A 19,943-nucleotide genomic window follows, 5' to 3' on the forward strand; every position below is an offset into this window, starting at 1 on the left:
GGCAATATTTTTGTGGCAATGCTGGCTATATTTTCAAGTTTAAGTGGAATGTACAAGAGGATTTATTCCTTAACGTGTTTGGTGCTATAAAAGTATTGTAAATGCAAACTTACCAACAAAGTTACATAACCAATGACCAACTGAGCAATTGTATCAGTCTTGCTCTAGACTTTTGCTTTTACCCATTGGAGCACCAAATTTACAAATATCTGCTTCATTGCATTCTTTCTCTCACCATTCTGAGACATGTGAGCCTCACACTGAATGAATTTTAAAATATTAATTTCAAATCCCATAAAAAGGGCAAGGCCGAAGATTTCAGTCACATTACTGCTGAAATTCAAAGTTAAGCCTTGACTGTACTTTCTTTCCCTACTGCTGCTGAGGTTATTGTTAGCAATAATTTTACTTAGAAAAGAAGAAGGTGGAGTGAAAAAAACTTCAAAAAGAGAAAGAACGAGTGGTTAAATAGCAGTGCTCTGCAAGATATACTTAGAATCAATCATTTTACTGTTTTCTCAGTCACATTAGTGATCATAAATCCTGTATCTTTCTCCAAGCTCAGTGGTTGTGCCAGCCATTCATTTTGAGAAGCTTCATGTGTCCTGCACAGGACTTCACAGTGGGATTATGGATTCAGGAGAAAGGGGGCAGGAAGTAAAAGGAGATTTTCTTGGTACAGCACACCAGAGTGTAAAAGGAAAAGCAAGCCATGAAGATAGAGAAATGGAAAAGGAGGTAGAAACAAAGGAGTTATTTGTCATTCAAGACAGAAGTTTTGTTTAATGAGGAGCTCTGCCTTGACTTACTTGCATCTGGTAACTGGAACTGGAATTCCATTGGGCTAATTTGGAACTGACCACCAATACCCGGAAAAACATTTTTCAACCTGCAAAATGGACCTTTTGTCCATAGGCAAAAGAGGCATGCATACAGAGCTGACAAACATTTTGGGTCTCTCATCTCCCAGTTGTAGGTATGGCAGTGGCTAGAGCAAAATCTTCAAATGAAATCATGTTTTCTTTTCCCTCGTATTAGCTTACTGGGAAAACAATTACATTTCTCATATGTCAGAATGGTCTTTCTCCCTTCCTCATACATGGAGGTTCTGACATATAATCACTGCACATTTGCATTTGGCCCAAATTCATCAGTCTCTTCTAAGATATAATGGAGCTTGAGGGGTGAAATTTGTTTCTCAAAAGATCTTATAATAGCAAAACTGTTACAGGGTTTTGCAATGCCTCACTTCTCTGGAAAAAAAACCCAAGCCAAACCAACAAACTACACCAAACAAAAAGCCCCCTCCACCCCAAACCCCACAAAACCAAATGAATAAAGAGCAGCCAAACATTTTCCATGTCACCATTGGTTAAAACAAATGGGAACACAAGTAGGGATGTAGTTACAAGACTCTGTGGTTACAGGAACCACTCTACTACTGAAGACATTAGGAATCATGAGCTACAAACCTCTGCTGTACACCTTGGAGCTCTTAGAAGCAATGAGGGATGGATTCCAGAACCTTCTGAGTTTTGAATTCAGTGTCAGTCCAGAGGCATTAATCATCGCCTTTCAAGAAGCAAGGCCTATTTTTTTTCTAGTAAAAGGAAGGTGCTACTGTTAAATTTACCCCTGGGATGCTGTGAAGATCTGCCTCCTTGAACAGCCAAGTTCTTACACATTTTTCAGCTATGAAAACTTAGTGGGAGCAGTAAAACCAAATCTCCTGACAGCTGATAAGTAGCAACTTTAAGGAGGAGCTTCTGAGCAAGCCCACTCTGGCTGGGATGTTTGTAGGACCTCAAAAGCAGCACCTCAATAATTTAATGTAGCCATTTGTCCTTCCCCATCCCCTGACACTTTTGGTTCTTTCAAGTCAAGGCATGGGGTATGGCTAGACAGTGGCCATGTCGCCACCTCAGACTGGCTAGGTAATGATTCAGAGAGTGGCTGATAGCACAGGTCACCTCTGTCTTCACATTAGAGATGAAATATCATCTTTTGGGCAAACCAAATCAGCCAAAACCAGACTACTCAGAGGAATTGCCAACTGACAGTTAGATCAGAGATCTCTCTCTGTCCTAAAGCGTTCCTGGGCAAAAGAGAAATAGAAGGTTTCAAAATGCAGGGCTAAATTTATATATGCATTGCAATACTGCAGGCATGACTGACTACTGGACAGTGATATACACATTGGTGTTGGTCTTTTCACAGGCAGAATTCTAACAAAAACATTTAAATACTTTAAATGGTGGTATCACTAAAACTCAAAATCTGTGTATGGTTCTATATTTTAAATATGCAGATACATGTGGATAATTTTATAACCATAATTACATGCCTTTAAAATTGCAATGGTTTGCCATCACAGGAACTCCAAAACTGTGTGTCCTTCTATACAGTAAATATATAGATACATCTGGATGATTTTATAACCATAATTACATGTCATTACAATTGCATGGGTTTGTTTACACACCAAAAAAAAAAAAAAAAAAAAAAAAAAAAGTGATGCTTAATAGTCTTTCTCCCAAAATATCAAAGGCAAAACAAAATACATAGTTTTTCACATTCTTGCCCTTTTGGGCAGCTCCTACACTCTTTTCTCAGGACTGGAGCTTCAGACATAGCATCCAAGCAGCAGGAGAGTAGCAAGTACTGCAGATTGACTGTAATCGGAGCCTTGTTCCCTTTTAAGAGAATTCAGTGGGTGTTCCAAATTGAAAGATTTTGGCTTAGCCCGCTTGTATACCTATATTCACAAACAAAACTGCCTCAATCACTTTCAATTTCAAGTGCACATGACTAACTGGTAATTTCCTGCATTTGTGACATGCCATGATCTTGCTTGATGCTGTCAAAGTTTGCGACCACGCAGAAAAGCAGTGGCAGATTGATAGTGAATGACCCCCGGTAAGTTATTTTGAAATTGCTAGACTTTGCTCTGCAAGTTTAGTCTCTCATAGCAACATGGGCAGCATATCATTCTGTGCTGGCTTCATTAAAAGAAAACGATTCCGTCTTTCAGTTAAAAAAAAAAAAAAAAGCTTTAACTGTTGAAGCAGCATGCACCTAATAAGCTACTTCTAAATCTGGCTCCATCATTTCAGTCTGTGGACTAGCAGAACAGAGCTTGCAGAATCCTTCTCAAGTAAGTATTGCTTTCTCTTAACAGCATGTTCGTATTTTCTTTATTTGAAATTTGTAACAGGTAGTAAAGAAGTCTTCAGCATTGAATTAGTGGTGCTGCAATATGACAACTGGATGCCTGCTTTAAACATGAATTAACATGCTCTGCTGTTTCATTTGGCAGACATTACTGTCTTTAAAAGGAAATAGTTAATACATTAGGTACAAGACAGCAAATTATATGGATGAAGCTTCCTAAAGCTGCAGTGCTGGAAAGCTAATGAAATGATTTATAATTGACTGTCATGATAGGGTTTTTTTAATGAGTTATGTATCTTTTATTTGCATAATGCACATCATGGAACATGTCTATTTGATCTCATCAAAACTGGAATATGTATTCTGAATATGCTACTGCCCATTAAGTATGAAATTAGCAAAATAATTTATACCTTCAAGAAAGGAAAAATTCAGGCAGTGGCATTAATATTAATAAAGCTAATATGTACATATTAAACCTAGCTGAGGTTTGTATTAAATGATGAAGGAAAATAGACGTAGTGCATGACTTTGTCTAATTATACAAAGTATTAGTCACACATTGCTAAACCCAACAGAGTATAGATGAAATAATTGTGTGTGTGGAAAAAAACATAAATGCATAACATTTGCCAAAACAAACAGCACATACTGTAGCTAGCTTTCTGCAAGAGTATTTAAACAGCTCTGATGGACATGTCTCTTTAATATAATGAATGAGGTGGGACTATGGCTGTGGAAGGAAAATAAATAACAATATTTTGCTTCATGTTTAAATCGCAACTGTTGTAATATACAGGAGTTAGGAACAGGCAAATCACAGGGCTACTTTTACATTTGCTGTACAAACACACACATTCAAATGCAAACAGACTTTTTTCTTATTTAGTCATAGCTGCTTTTCACCAATTCCTGTGACATGCAACTCTGATTGCAAACGTGCAGGTTTGCAGCACTCAGCAGAAATATATTGTAGCTGCATCTGAGACATTACAGCACCAGAACTAATATTCTGGAAACGTTTAGCACAAGCATATCCTATACCTCCAAGTAATATTATTTATCATAGATTTTTATGTAGGGAAAATTATGCTGCAAAAACAAAAACATTCACACTGTTTAGTTAACTTCCACAGAAAACTACATGAATGCTTCCCTCCTGCTCAAGTTATCCATCCCCCAACAGCCCATGGTAACAGCAGTCAAGAAATTACCATTTATTTCTCTCAGTTATTTTCAAATTACTCAGAACAACAAATTTTAAAACATACTTCCAGCCCAACTCATTTATATGCAGGCAAGGTTTTTTTTAAAGCAAACTTTTCGAAGACATTTTGAAGCATGGAACTGGAATAACCATTTCCTTATTTACTGAGTAATAGAAATAGAAAGTTTTTGGCAGATTATGTCTATAGAGAGATAAAAAATGGAAACAGAGATAACAAAATTACTGTGTTCCAGGTATAGTGAACAATAATATATCCTTCCTTTTGCAAGCAACATAAAGCTTCCCAAGGGCCAAGTCTGAAAAGCCTGATAAATTAGAAGCCAATAATGGAGAGGTTTAGTCTGACATTCCATTAGCCCTTCCTAAAACCTCAGGAAAACTCAGCATAGTAATAACAAGGCCAGTAAATAGTGAAAGTTATGATACCCTGCCTACAAGACCAAAGAACCCATCAGTGGGCAGAAATGCCACTAACAAGTTTAGACCATTTCCACAGCTGTTTTTATGCTCTATCAACTGGAGGAAGCAATCCTTGGTAACTATTCCTGAGGCAGACTAGGAGGGTGAGGAAGGCATAGGGAGCTCAGTTTGGGAGGCCTTCAAGGGGAAATGGTGACTTCATGATTGTGGGCACAGAACTGCCCAGGTAAAAAGTGTTATTCCTGCCATATACTTCGAGATTTCCTAATCCTGCAAAAGAATGATGCTAATTTGGACAGGGAGAAGAAAAAAAAAAGAGAGAGAGAGAGAGAGAGAGAGAGAATGTCATAGCAACATCTTATTCCTTTGTGGTTTATGCATTTAACAAAGACTTATCTTCCAGTCTTAAACTTTCCTCTATATTTAACATTTAATTAGCAGAATTGCATATTCCTGCAGATATAAAAAAAAAAAAGATGACAAAAAAACAACTGCTGTACTGAAAGATCTCTTCAATGATTGTGAAAGCATCAAGGACTTTGGGTAGCCTTAGTTCACCAGTAATCAGTAATGTGGTATCAGATCAGAAAGGGACATTATATTGCTTCAGAGACAGCAAGGCCTTGCAGATTATGGCATCCAACATAAATTTAGGAACGGACTAAAGTAAAATAAACTGGTATATAAAATACCATTAATTTTAAAATATAGCATGATTAATGAGTGAGAAATATTTTCATTCCACCTGAAGAAAAAGGCAGTGTATTTTTATCCTAAGCCTGATTTTGTATGAGAAACTAGTTCCATTCCTCCACTCATTTTTCCTCTCTACTGTCTTAAATTTTCTCATGCTTTTTTATCCTCTTCTTGATGAAGATAATAATAATAATGGTGATGATGATGACGATTATTATTATTATTATTATATAATGGGAAAAAAAGAAGAGAGAAAAGGGAGAGGAAACTGAGGAAAATGGTACACCTAATTTGGAAAGTCACATGACACTGCCAGACTACCTAAAGAAGGACAGGTTTAAAGACTAGACTCAAAGGATTTGACACTTTCCTAAAACCACACATTTTCAAGGAACACTGGAAGAAAATAAGACTCCTCCTCTGTGTATTCTCAGAAGGATCAATTATTTTACTGTCTTTTCACCAAGCAACTACAAAGTGAACTGGAGACACAGAATCAAATGCTAGTGTAATGCAGATGACCTACAGCTCTACCCATCCTACAGCACGGCTACAAAAACGGTACAGCGCGTGAAGAAGAGCTCATGGAGCAGCTGGCTAAAGCAGAAACTGAGCAAGAAAAAGATGATGTTGGCAGAGGATAGAGAGCATTTTGAGGACTCATTCACAGTCAAGGTAGGCAGCCGCGGTTGGTCACTTTAACGCAAATCTGACAAAGAAACTGTTATTCATAGATGCTATTAACTTCTGTTAGCTAGGAAGCTCTGTCTCGCTTGGATGGGGACAAAAATTTCTCAGTCAGGTGATATCTCAAGCATTTAGTTCTGAGAAGTTGCAACGTGGAGGAAAAGCTGTAGTGTTTATGCTCTGAAGCTTGGCCTAACTAGATCACTAATCTGTTCCTTACACTGTAGATCAGCCTCACATCATTTTGGATTCCTCTCTTCCAAGCAGTCCATTGTCTGGACTGTGGATAAATAAAAGATCACTTAAAACTCTTGGAAAAAAACTGCAGTCTGCACCTTCGTTTCTCTGGCTTTTCTCAGCAAGAGTAAAATTTCTCTTCATGGGATAATGAAAGGGAAAATGTCCCTTGGTGATTAAGAGTAACCAAATGTCATTAGCTAGGGCCACAAGTGCCTTGTAAATATCCTTGAAAAACTTTAAAGATGTGTCCACAGTGGCATTTTCTCCTGCTAGGGTACAGCCAACACAACAGCCAACAGCTTACAACTGATATTAATTTGGCTGCTTCCACAGTAATGGAAGATGTTCTGACAGTATGATATTGAGTGCAGTAAGGGTCTGTGCCCAATGGACTGTTGTACTGGGATTAAAAAAAAATTGGTATGTGAAAATATTTTGTGCTTGCATTTTTCTCTTTAATTTTTCATTTATTTTTAAAGTTATAAATATAGCTTGCATTTTAATTGGGTGTCTGTCTCTAATTTTTCTGCAGCTGTAGCATTTGCCAGAGAACTGTGGCTCTGTTTTCAGGGTGGTGCAGGATTTATACCCAAAAAACATCTCTTCTCTAATGCTCAGCACTTCTTACAGGCCTACCACAGCTCTGCCCAGTATACAGCTATAAATTAAATGAATCAGACTTATGGATGCTGACAAGAATGATGACACAGCTATTTGTTGCATTTAGTTTAGTCACCCTGTAGTTGTAAAACAGATTAATGTTTTACTCATCATGGTGGAGAGGTTGCTTAATGAGAATTTAGAGTAATTTAGATCCATTAGATCTTTAGATTTAGATTCAAGGCTGAAGGCAGACACTGTCCACCATGCAGATTCCTGCATAGAAACATGAGTTTCTTAAATGTCGCTGGTCTTTAAGACACCACAGTTGCTTTTCACCTCCTTTTCATGCCAGCAAAGCCTGCCATTTGTTAAGAATCCAGACTGTGATCTAATGGTCCAATTTTATGTTTGTCATTGCATGTTACAAATCTGCCAACACTGACAGAGAAAGGGAAAACCCATTTAAAATTTATAATTTAATTAGCAGATATGCGTTAAAATAAAAGGACTGACTTTTCATTCTACTGGTCCTGAAGATAGCTGGATCTTACAGACTTAGAGCAAATGTCTGCTGAAATTCTCCTTAGGACTGAAAGACTTTCAACCAGAACCTAATGAGGTAAAACCAATACCTACAACACTGACTGCATCTCCACTCCATTAGAAATTGTTTGTTCCAAAAGGAAACAGAAATGGTGAAAGTAATATTTAGTGAAATGGAATTTTTGTTGTGTGAGACCTAGCATCCTAGAAATAGATATTATTCCCATTAATTTGGAAATGTGGTGGAATTTCTGGAGAACAGCTAAACAGAATAATGCTGAGAAGAATTTAAGCAAACCCTGTCTTGCTGATGAAACTGGACTAGGCAAACTTATATTAAAAGCAAATTTATACTTGACAACCATTAGAGAAAAAAAAAGAAATTGTCAGAAACCCAGAGAGGAACATCTGGATTATTTAAGAGGATAAACTGAAGTGCAAAACTGAAAGTCCCATAGAACACTTCAAAATTAACTGCATTAAGTGTGAAGAGGATAGGATAAGATGTGATAAAATTTTCATTAAAGGCAGGAGGGAAGAGTGCATAGGAACAAGAATGGGCACTGGTAGAGTTGGGATATAGCTGTTTTAAGTGTGGAGTATCTGCTGAGGAACATATACATCTGTAGGACAAACTGACAACTTTGAAATGAATGCCATTCCAATAAATTCTAGTGAGTTTGGCCCTGGTGCTTAGGCAATATTTGTGAATATTTGAAAGGCTGACTGAGAACTAGGAACACAAATACAGGAAATACACACCATTGTAATGGAAAAACTCATTCTTTGCTTCAGCAAGAGCAGCACACACAATAGTGCTGTTGTTCATCCAAAATCTTGGAGTCTATACACTGACTGTAAAAGGCTCTAGAACCAGTCTTAATTGCAAGTAAAATAAACCTTAATATTGTTTAAAAATTAGATTTACTTTTTTGTTTTCATTAATAACTTAAAACTTTCTTACAAATCTCAAGATGTGGAAAACCTTTCTACATGTTAAGGATTTTAAATGTAGGTAATCTGCTGAAGATATTTTTTTTAATGTATCAAAAGACATACTTTTAGATACACAAAAACTTGGTACTAAAACTGTTGAATATTGTCTGCTTTGACCCAAAAATGATCATATCTTCCAGAGCTCTACACAAAGAAACTTCTAGTTGTCATAACAACATCCTGCAGCAAACACAAGATAGCTTGTACTTGCTGTTGATACAATTAGCAAAAATTAACATCTCCTGAAGATTAAAAACCAGGGATATTATTTTAGAGGGAGGGTGGAATTAATATACAATTTTTTTTTAATTTCTACAAAATTCAGCTTTCAATTTAAAATCTTCAGACAATGGTCTGTAGAAATATTTCATCACATCAAGTCATATTTGCAGGTAGCCCCGTTATGCTCCATATTAATAAAGAATACGCAGGTTTCTAATAATATCTTTGTAAAATGACACTCAGAATATAAATAAGCCTAAATTTACCTTCAGAAGACTCTTCATATGTTTTCCTAAGCAACAAGTTTAGTAGACAAATGCCTGAATGCTTCAATCTTGTTAAATGCAATACTAAGTCACTATGAAAGTCCTATTTAAGCTATGATCTTAACTGTCATTCTGTTATAAATGTTCCAGATTCAGCAGTCAATTTATCAGAAAAGGATCAGTATCACTCTGTTTGAGTTCTTGTATTAACACTAACATAGAATAGATCTTAGCCACTGTACCACACAAAATTACAAACTGTGTCCACTCAACTCCCTAGAAATGGTTCACTTATGGGCGATTCTTGCTGGTATTTGGAGATGTCATCTTGATCAGGGGCACATAATGCAATATTGGGTATCACAGAAGTACATAGAAAAATGCAGTTCTTTCCTAATTTAAAGGCCAGTTAATGGCAGCTACAGACCAAAGTGCAGGTGTTGATCAAAGGTCAATGAACTTGATAATGTTCAGATAATGGCAGAGCTGCGGATAAAGGACACCTTTTTTACAGTGAAGTCCATCATTTAGGTCAGACAGTTTTCAGTTGATTTGCACAGACATACTGTTTTATTCCGACAGCTGTGCCCACCATTTCTAAAGTAGGGCAAAATTAATTCATAACTTTTTTCTCTTACGATTATTTTAATGTTAATATGATTGGTTTAGAAGAACTAAGAAATCTGGTAAGCATCCACCTGGCAGAGGCATATTGTGGTAATAAATAACAGAATAATCTGAGCTCTCTGGAGGTATTTTTTCCAAGAGTACAGCCCAGACTACAGCAGCCAAGTATTACCATTCACAGACACACCTGTGTGCACTGGAACAAGAAATTCCCTATATCAGCAGTGTCTTCAAAGAGATTTAAATAAATAAAGTAAAAAAACTTGAACACATCAAAAAATAAGTCACTTAATATATGGAAAATAAATCACAAACATGAAGTCATTATAAAAAAGTTCAAGATATGAAACATTCAGATTTTTAAGCATATTTTGTTTCAATGTTCAGCTTCTCTATTTGTACACATAATGGAAATAATTTCTGCAATTCAGGTACTCTCTAGGGAATATTTTGGTGAATTTACTTAAGGGAGAACACTGAATAGTTACTGTTACCACAAACTTATCTAACATCTATTTTGACAAAGATTCACAGTGATTAATGTGAAAAGATCTGTATCATATAAGTAAGAAGAATTGTTTTTCCTTTTGCAGCTGTGGATAATTTTTTTTGAATAATCACAGATGTCTGTGTCATACGTCTAATGTCATTAAGCAGAAATCATGTGAAGAAAGGGAAGAAGAAGTATAAACAAAATGACACCCATAAGTGTTATGTACCTTACCTATCTATCTATATCTATCTATATCAATCTATATCTATATCTATATCTATCTATATCTATATTTAATCTATATCTATATCTATATCTATCTATATCTATATCATCTATATTTATATCATCTATCTATATCTATATCTATATCTATATCTATATCTATATCATCTATCTATATCTATCATCTATCTATATCTATATCTATCTATATCTATATCTAATATATCTATATCTATATCTATATCTATATCTATATCATCTATATCTATATCATCTATATCTCTATCTATATAATCTATCTCTATATCTATCTATATCTATATCATCTATATCTATATCTGTATCTATATGTGACTGCTATGCAAATACCATCCTTCTGAACAAATGAATTTTTTCCTGACAATAAAAGAGAATTATATGATCCATTTTTATTGGCTCTACCACAGACTTTCTAAATTCATACCTTAAAATTTGCACATATGCAATGGATAGCTGAATTTATGCTTGTAGTTAACCTAGCTTTATTCATGTACAAAGGAGCCCAACCTCTCATGAATAAAAATGGTGTTCTCCAAATACATACAAGTCATTACAGGTTCTGGCTCAACAATGAGGCTTGCTTTCTTTCTGGAAGAAGCATTACTAATAAAGTCCGTTAAAACTGCAGAACTCACACTTTGCCAAGCTCTAATGGATTTGGAAGGCAAAAGACCTAAAATGGATTAGCATATACCCTATGTATTTCAGAATCCTGTTTGCTTCAAGAGTAACATTAAGTTTGTGGAAATATTGGACATACTGAAAACCCTGTAAATTCTGGCTTTACAAGGAGAGAGTAGTGCTGTACTGTTCCCTGACTGCATTGAAAAGGTCATAAAAATCTTTGTGTTCACAACTGAAAGCATTTGCCAGCCCTTTAAACTGTTAGCATTCACATTCAAGTGAGAGAGGCATAAATTAATCTAAAACAAGACAATGGGAACAAGATTTATGCATTTTAATCCACATTATCTCTGTGATCAGGATAATGTTTGTAGCATGCAATGGAATGGCACAGTCCCATAGAAAATATGGAAGCATTTCAAAAAGTAATTCCAGTAAAAGCAATTGATTTCTGATGTGCTAAAAGGATCTTCATGTCTCCCTGTTATTTGCAAAATTAATGTACTTACTATGTTAATTTGAGAGATTTGCAACACTTCAGCAGCTTTTATGAACTATGATTTAAATGAGTGTTGGAATTACCAACACAGAGACAATAAATTCTAGGCACTAAGTAAAGTGCCTTGTAATGAGGGACCTAAATGTCTGCTTCAAAAGCACATGGAACTACATTTCAGCTCAAGCTGCTGTTGACCTGTCAGCTATGCATGATATTTTTAAATGTGCTCTTGTGTTTAAGGGAGGTCACCCAGGTTTCTGCTTGTAATTATTTTCTCTTCTCTTTCTTCACTTGCTGCGTTTGCCAGTGATGCAAGCAGAGTCTGAATCCCACTACACAAAAAGGGGCAAATCACTTGCTTTCACCCTTATGCTAAAGTAATGAGATGCAAAAAATCCCAAAAAAGACCCTTTCAAATTTATCAGTCCTTCCTCTGGTCATTTCCCATGGCAACACATCGTTGGGACACTACAAATATCCACGCTGATTATAAAGTCAGACTATAGTCTTTAACCTCACTTAAAGTGCTCCTTAGCTTCCTGCATATACAAACCAAAAATAGAAGTTCTTCATTCTTCAGACTTGCCTGTCTATAAAGACAGTACATAATGAGAAGAACTTCACAAACAAGGTACTGAAACAAATTATTTTTACTACTCCAAGCTCATTGACAACGTTGAAATATTGCACCTTGCTTTGGATTCTAACCTTTAAAATTATTTTAGAATTAAAGTTATGGCAAAACCAGGCAGGTAGAAAGTGAGAATCACATTTTGTTTGCTTTTCTGGATCTAGCAGATTTGTCACTCACTTTTTTAATAGAATAGCAAACACTAGTAGCGTTAGGACAATATAGCATGACCTTCTCTACTATTGGATTTTAAAAAGCCCTGAAACAGAACCACCCCAGACTTTACTTAGTGAAAATTGATCTACATCATGGTAGTTTGGTTTCCAGTTCAACAAACAGGAATATATCATATGTTGCTTTGGGTCAATGAAAGCCCATGCTCATCCACTGAACACTCAATACCCTGGAAAATTTGCATGTCCTATAGATTCTCTTCAATTAGTATGGTTAATTAAAATGATGAGAATTTGCTATTGATCCAATTATGAAACATATGCATAATTTGGGGTGCAAATGGGACAAAATGTAGTGGGTGCATTGTTATGCTTTTCAAAAACATGCCTGTTGTCTTACAAGATAGAGGAGGATTTATGGGAATCCCTCTTTCCCTGACAGTATTTGACACAGGGACACTAAAGCAAATGGAGTCACTGTAGAAGGGCTCCATTTCCCCAGTTAAGCCAGAGGGTGCTGTGCCTGGAAGACCAGCCAGGCAAGAGGGGGGTGGCAGGGTGGATGAAGAAAGAGCATGCAGTGCATGCACTACTGCATGTGCACCAGAAGTAGGAACTGATGCAGAGGGGAACCTCTCTGCAGATTTGACGATGAACAGTTATTCAAAACGCTGCAGCTCCAGCGAGGACAGCTTTGAGTTACAGGGCAGCACAAGGTCAGAAGCTAAAAGCTTTGTTAAAAGCAAAAATAAGGATGAAGGCTATCGACCCCATCGATCAAAGCACTGTCAGAAAGGGGGTGAAAAAACTCACAGACTGGAACACTCTTCTCTCTATCCAGCAGAAGTGGGAAACACAAGCCAAAAGCTCCAGAGGCAGAAGAAGACTCACAAGAAAAGCAGCTCCTCTACATCTGACTTGAGCTTGGTGAGTCAAGGATCATCAAGTTCATTGTCTGTTGTGGAAGAAAAAATAGAAGCTAAACTCAAATTCTCTCAATTTATTAATGAAGTTACTTTCAGAGTGCTTGATCCCATGAGCCTGAGGGCATACCGAGCTGCTAAACTGAAAAATACTCTTCCATCCAGTGTGAGAAGCCTAGATGATTTTCATATTAAGAGAAAATCTCCTGAAAACTGGAAAGAAAACATTCTGGATGGGAAGACCCATGAAGAAGTAGACTTAGAGACTCTGAGAAGTGATGACGTCGTGGCTGGAGCACGAACACACAAATTAGAGAAATCGTTGTCCCTGGATACAAGTCCCCCTCTCAGATCATTTGACAATGGTGTCTCATGTAGAACAAGATCTGGCTTGCCAGTAGAAATTATGATTTCTCAAAGCAAAGGAATGCCAGCCACAAAATCTGCATCTCTTCCTAGAAGTACAAGCATGGTGAGCTCTCTCAAATACTTTCTTTGGGTGGTGTGTGACAAGTATTTAAGCTTTAGCATGACTATTTGATAAGTGTTTCTGTCTTCCTGGGTGGGGTTTTACCATGCAGACAAGCTTTTCTCCAGGGTGGGAACAAACATGGAATGTTTATTTTTAGTAGCTCAAGAAACCAGCTCTAGAAGGTATGGGAGAAAGGAAAAAGAGAATACAACTCCCTAGTCCTTTTAGTTTGGTGTCTTTAAACATGGGTTTACAAGATCAAACAAGGAGGTTATTCCTGCACTGCAATAAGGCAATCAGGTCAGCTTGATATGAGCAGGCAAGGCACCCTCAAAAAAGGGTGAAAGTGAGCACTGTGACAGACTGCTTGGGTATTCAAGATCACTAGTTTAGAACTTGCTCAGGTATCTTTACACTAAACAAGAATGCTCCATTTAGCATGTTTAACTGCTACTGAGAGCGCTGACATCCTGAAAGTGTTGCTAATGTTTGTGTGTCTGGAATTAATACATATTAACTAATAATTTCTTTATTGACATGCTAAAAAAAAAAAAAAAAAAAAGCAAGCTACCACAAAAAAAAAGAAAGAAAAAATGGTTGAAGCTTTCTTCTGTGGTCTGGTAAAAAAAAATATGTCTAATTTTTTCTTTTGAGATTATATGGCTGAGGAAGAGGTATTTATGCCTATGAAGGAGGGCAAAGGGAAATAATTGTTTGCTGGCATGGCACACTCTGAAATCCTGACCTGCCAAGCCTTGAACAGATACATTATGTTAGTATCTCTCCAGAGCAGTATCTTCAATTCTGCTAAAACAATGTAGGTACAGGAACTAGTACTTAAGACTATACACATAGACGTTGCTAAACTGGGAGCTGTTACAACTGCATTATTCTTCAAAAATTCTATTGAAGTTTAAAAACAAAGAAACAGAAAGTTGTTTCATTTCACAGATGACTGCAGTAAGTAGGAGAACATCCCAGTCTTAAGAATTTCATTCAAATTTCAGCAACCCAAATTTAGGATTTTATGACCTTGGATGTTTTAACTGCCACCTATCAAAAGATGTCTGAAGAGAGAAGAGGTGAAAGGTAATGAACCACAGAGAGAATTTGCACACTGCATTGTGTCACAGCTCCACAATGAGAGCTGCCCTACAAAGGGGTCAGGAGACCAGTCTGAGCCTGTGGCAGGATATGCTTTTTTCAAAATTCAATTAAGCATCTGTCAGAGCATCTTTTCCAGTGGACTTGATTATATGCAGAGATTGAAACTTCCAACTAATTGAGTACTAACTCACTAAACACTGCTGAGTGCTCTGGAATTCCACACAGTTTGTGTAGGCATCAGTCTACTCTAGTTTAAGCATCAGCCTAGTCGTTTAAATTAAACACAGTAGTTACCAAACATTTTACCTCAACAAACAATGCCTCAGACTGCAGAGCTCAAAGAGAGAAAAGAAAGGAGTGGCAGGGCAAAATGCAAGAGCAAAACATGTTCAGTCACATCCAAAGATTGATGTCTCCTACATGCATAAACTTTTACTTTAATGCAATTTATTTAGTGCCAGTCCTCACCTGAAGCATGCCTAGCAAGAAAAAGGATAGCTATACAGTCTTGGGTGTCATTATTGTAAAGATATTTAAAAAGTACTTGGTTATGTAATGTTCATTTGAATACACATATAGAACTTTGCCCAAAACTGTTTCATGTTTTAGTTGGCAAGTTATTAATCGTGTGCAGAAGATAATCTTTGAAAGAAAGAAATTATAAGATTACAGTGACTTAAATATAAAAACTGGATAGCAGAGGTATAATAACACATATCCTGAAGAGCATGAAAGAACATGCTTGAAAGTCTGAGGTTAAAAAAGCTGCGCCTAATAAAAAAAAATATGGCTCAGAAGATGAATGCTGTGACATTGCCTCCCGTCTATTATGTTTTCTGAAGACCCCTGAGGTGTCCAAAACTGCCTCTGTACTACAGTTGATTGGATCCAGACCCACTAAAGTGATTTTCAACTTTTAGACTTCTGAGAACTGGTCAAAATGTTCAATTTCTGCAGCAAGTATTATTGGTTTGCAAACAGCTGCTACTGAAATGAAATCTCACCAAAAACCAACCGTCACTGTAGATTTATGCAGAGGAATTTCTGGACAGCTAGCAGAATAAAAAAGGATGCTTCATTTCGTGACTGAAGTTAAAGGGAATTGTGAAAGGTAGAAAGCAATTCCAAAACATGATGGACATGACCTTGGTGTGGTCTAAATATTTTAGTAACCTGGCCAGCAGGATGAAATTATTTTTCATTTCTATGTATTGATATAAATTTGAAGTCACTGAACAAACAAGGAGGAAAGGAGAATGCTGTAACTAAATGAAAGCAAGCCTCTGAATCCACACCAATGTTCTGGAGGGTGTGCAACTCGAGACTATGCCATACTTCCAGACTGAAATGATATGACAGTTCAGTGGGCTGAGAAATGCAGGAAAGGTCTGAAAAGGGTTGTACACAGTGGAAAGTTTCTAAGAACTGGGAAGACATGCTTGTCAGAGTCTGTTAAAGGATAGATCAATACAGAGAGAAATGTGGATGGATCCAAATAATACATATTTTTCTTAGACTGAGGGTATGTTTCAAAGAAAGTCAAGTATGAAAGAAGATTGGCCTGTTTCTTTTAATACATGTTTTATCTCAAATACATTTGTTCCAAGTATCCAATGCCTTCAGGAGAACTTTGTATACCTCTACTACTGTTCCAGGAAGACAACATGGGTAAAAATTTAATTCTTAAATAATGTTACAGGAGACTCACTTCAGACCTGAGTAAGTCTGTAACACCTTAGGGTTTGAATCAACCTGAAAATTACACTTCAGTTAACTTTAGTAATACATGGATGAGGATCGACTTTCCAGCTAGGTCTCATCTTTACATGCCTGCTTTTACCTACACAAGGAACCATATAACACAACGTTAGACATTGACTTTACTTGATCACAGGAAATCAATTTCTTTCTTAGAAGACCTGTATCTTTCCATCTTACATTAGTAGTATGCATTCTGTGTGCAAGAGGTCTTAGAAACAATTTTTTACCTCATCATTGGAACTCTGTGTGTATATATCCTAACAAATTGTGCACTTACCACCTAAGACCATGTCACTATCACACCAAATAAATATGGGCAAGCCTGATCAATACAAACGACTGACTAAGCTGCAGAGGCTGTCTTAAAAAACAAGCTTGGGTTGAGATAGTGTCACTTCTACATTTTGGAAGTTAAGACTTCAGATACTGTAAACTAAGCCTGAACAGGGCAGGTGGTGGGAGGCAGAAACTTGGCCATGCTCCACAGGAATTTACCAAGCTTATGGAGCCATAGAATCATAGGCTCCTCATAATCCTCATAATCATTCCCTAGATCCTCCTATATATTTGGATCACAGAATATTCTGAGTTGGAAGGATTGTCAAATCCAGCTCTTCAGTGAAGGCCCATAGGGGGATCAAACCTGGATCATTGGCGTTATTAGCACCAGGCTCGGAGAACTGAGCTAAGAATGTAAAGGAGTGGAAGGGACCCTAAAGGCCATCTAGTCCCAATCCCCCCTGCCTGGGCAGGGACAGCTTCCACTAAACCAGGTTGCTCAAGACCTTATCCAACCTGGCCTTGATCACTGCCAGGCCTGGGGCATTGACAACCTCCCTGGGCAACCTGCTCCAGTGCCTCACCACCCTCGCAGTGAAGAATTTCTTCCCTATATCTAACCTAAATTTTCTCTCTTTCAATTGGTACCCATTATTCTCTATCCTATCACTGCAATTCACAGACTCCCTCCCTGGCTTTCCTGTAGGCTCCTCAGTCACTGTAAGGTTGCTGTGAGTTCTCCCTGCAGCCTTCTCTTGTCCATACTGAACAGCCCCAACTTTTTCATCCTGTCTTTGGCCACACCTGAGCTGGATGCAGCACTCCAGGTGGGGTTTCACAAGGGAAGAACAGAGAGGCAGAATCCCCTCCCTTGCCCCCACTCCTCTGGATACAGCCCAGGACATGTTTGGCTTTCTGGGCTGTGAGTGGACACTGCCAGCTCATACTGAGTTTTTCATCAAACATCACCCCCCAGTCTTTCTCCATGGGGCTGCTCTCAATCAATTCTCTGCCCAGCCTGTGGATGTGTCCAGGATTGCTGTGACCCAGGTGTAGGACCTTGTATTTCACTTTGCTGAACTTCAAGTCTGAGAATAATTTGCTGAAATTATTTTGAAATAATTTGCTGGTGCAAAGCTGCCCCAGTGAAGAGAGATACAATGGCAATTTCTTGTTACCTAGACAGCATCATTGCATGGACACAGACTTTCTGAACCCACAATGATGTGTCTCTGTGACAACATATTAGGTGGGCTTCTCAGCTTGGTTTGCCACCAGCTCCAGTGTTTCTTCTGTATTTCACCTGCTGAAATTACCAAGCTAGCTGTATCCCTGCTTGTCTCCCATCTCCATCTGTCCTTAATATCTCAAATCAGTAGCACTTTTCTCATCACCTGGCTCAGGCTGGTGCTTCAGCCACGTGTCAGGACAAGGCACCTCTGCAGTCATGCTTCCTTCCTGTGTGATTTAGTCTCAAGGGCCAAACTTTAACCCCATAGAAGCAATTCAATTCCCTCCTGTATCCTTAGCAAAACTAACTGAAAACAAAGTTCTCATTCTCACTCTGATTTCAAGCAATACATGCCCTAAAGGATTTAATATCTATAGCCCTTGAGATGGAAGGGGACAATTGCCTCTTACAAAGGCTTGCATCCTTATAAAATGCAGATGAATGAAGCACAAGATAAAATAACACCCATTTTCATTCCTCTCACAAGAAATCATTATTAACAAAACTAGTGTAAAGAAGAAATATAACCAGAGTGGACATTTAATAGGATATTGAAAAATTCAAGTATTCATATATATCTCTAATCCAGGTAGGCTGTTTAGTTCTGTAGGTAGCCACTGAAGTACAGTGTCACAGACATTAACATAAAGAAATTTATATTAATTTCTGCTCTTTTGCTATTTGTTATCCATGAGGATTCCTGCTGTGCAATACAGATTCTCTTGCAAGACAAATGCCTGAGCACATGGATGGCTCCCTGAAGGTGCACAAGCATCTTTAGAAATTACAGCCTCACACACCTGAACTTCACAGGCATGAAGGGGTTTGATCCCCATATGGGCCATTGTCTTAAGAGCTGAACTCAAAGATCCTTGTAGTTCCCTTCCAACTCAGAATATTCTGTGAAATCTGTGGATCTGTAAGAATAGAGGAAGAATGTCATACAAAGGCTGTGGTAGAATTCCACAGCAGAAGATGCAACCAATCTCCCATTTCTAAATGGAAGTTTCTAGGGCAGTTTCTAGGTTCTCAGTTTCTAGGGCACCTGAGTACTAACAGATTCTTGCTGAAAGAGCAGACAAGATTTTTGTTGCTCTAGGTCAAAACTCTTTTATAGAAGAAGGTTTTCAGTCCTCTTTCAGCCCTTCCAGCCTGCTACCATGATGTAAAAATAAACATTTGCTTTGTTCTTGGATGAATACCAAATCTTTCATTTCTATTTACAGTACAGTGATGTTTACAAGTAAGATTTGGGTTCTAATACATTATAATGGAAAGTATATATTGTTTCACTGACTCATGCATGCAGTGTGCTAAAAGAGAAATAGTAAGAGGTGGCACCAGAAGGAAAGGGTAATGAGGTGCTTTGCCCAGGTCAGTGTTCAAGACAGCAGCCAAATCCAGGCTGGAAAAGTCTTCCAGTGTCCTATTTTCTGGTCTGTTCCTGCTCTCTCAGACAGGCAGGTCAATGTAGAACTACCCTCAGTAGCTGATATAATGAAGCTGTTACCACAGGGCATCTCAAGGTTGCCAGAGGAAAGTAAGAAAGTGAACTACATCAGATGCTTCAGTTCTTTAATACCATATCCACATGACAGATCATATCATTAGGGTCTTTTTTGAGTCTCATACAGCAATGGGAAATGCCATGTGGCCACCTTTTCTCACATCCTGGTGTCTTACTTGCTGTGATACTCCACATGACTCTGCATAGAAATTTGTTCCCTTCTGCTTTGCAAATTGGAAGTGACCATCAGGTTGTCAGTAGCCTAAAAATGTTTTTTTGA

At 37.6% G+C, this 19,943-nt stretch overlaps 1 protein-coding gene across 5 annotated transcripts in view; it reads left to right on the forward strand.

Moving 5' to 3' along the window:
- The first annotated feature begins 3,003 nt into the window (after window positions 1–3,003).
- BEGAIN (brain enriched guanylate kinase associated) overlaps window positions 3,004–19,943 on the forward strand; it is a 157,610-nt gene continuing 140,670 nt past the window's right edge. For 3 of the 5 annotated variants that reach the window (XM_085061366.1, XM_085061368.1, XM_085061370.1), the window contains exons 1-2: window positions 3,021–3,154; window positions 5,983–6,190. In XM_085061366.1, the coding sequence (XP_084917492.1) occupies window positions 6,140–6,190 (51 nt within the window). In that variant the 5' untranslated portion in view covers window positions 3,021–3,154; window positions 5,983–6,139. Of the gene's footprint in view, window positions 3,155–5,982; window positions 6,191–19,943 lie in introns of all 5 variants that reach the window. The other 2 variants (XM_085061367.1, XM_085061371.1) reach the window with 2 other exon arrangements.

Source organism: Lichenostomus cassidix, chromosome 5 (assembly GCF_008360975.1).
Source record: "Lichenostomus cassidix isolate B80296 chromosome 5, HeHo_3.0, whole genome shotgun sequence".
Taxonomy (NCBI): domain Eukaryota; kingdom Metazoa; phylum Chordata; class Aves; order Passeriformes; family Meliphagidae; genus Lichenostomus; species Lichenostomus cassidix.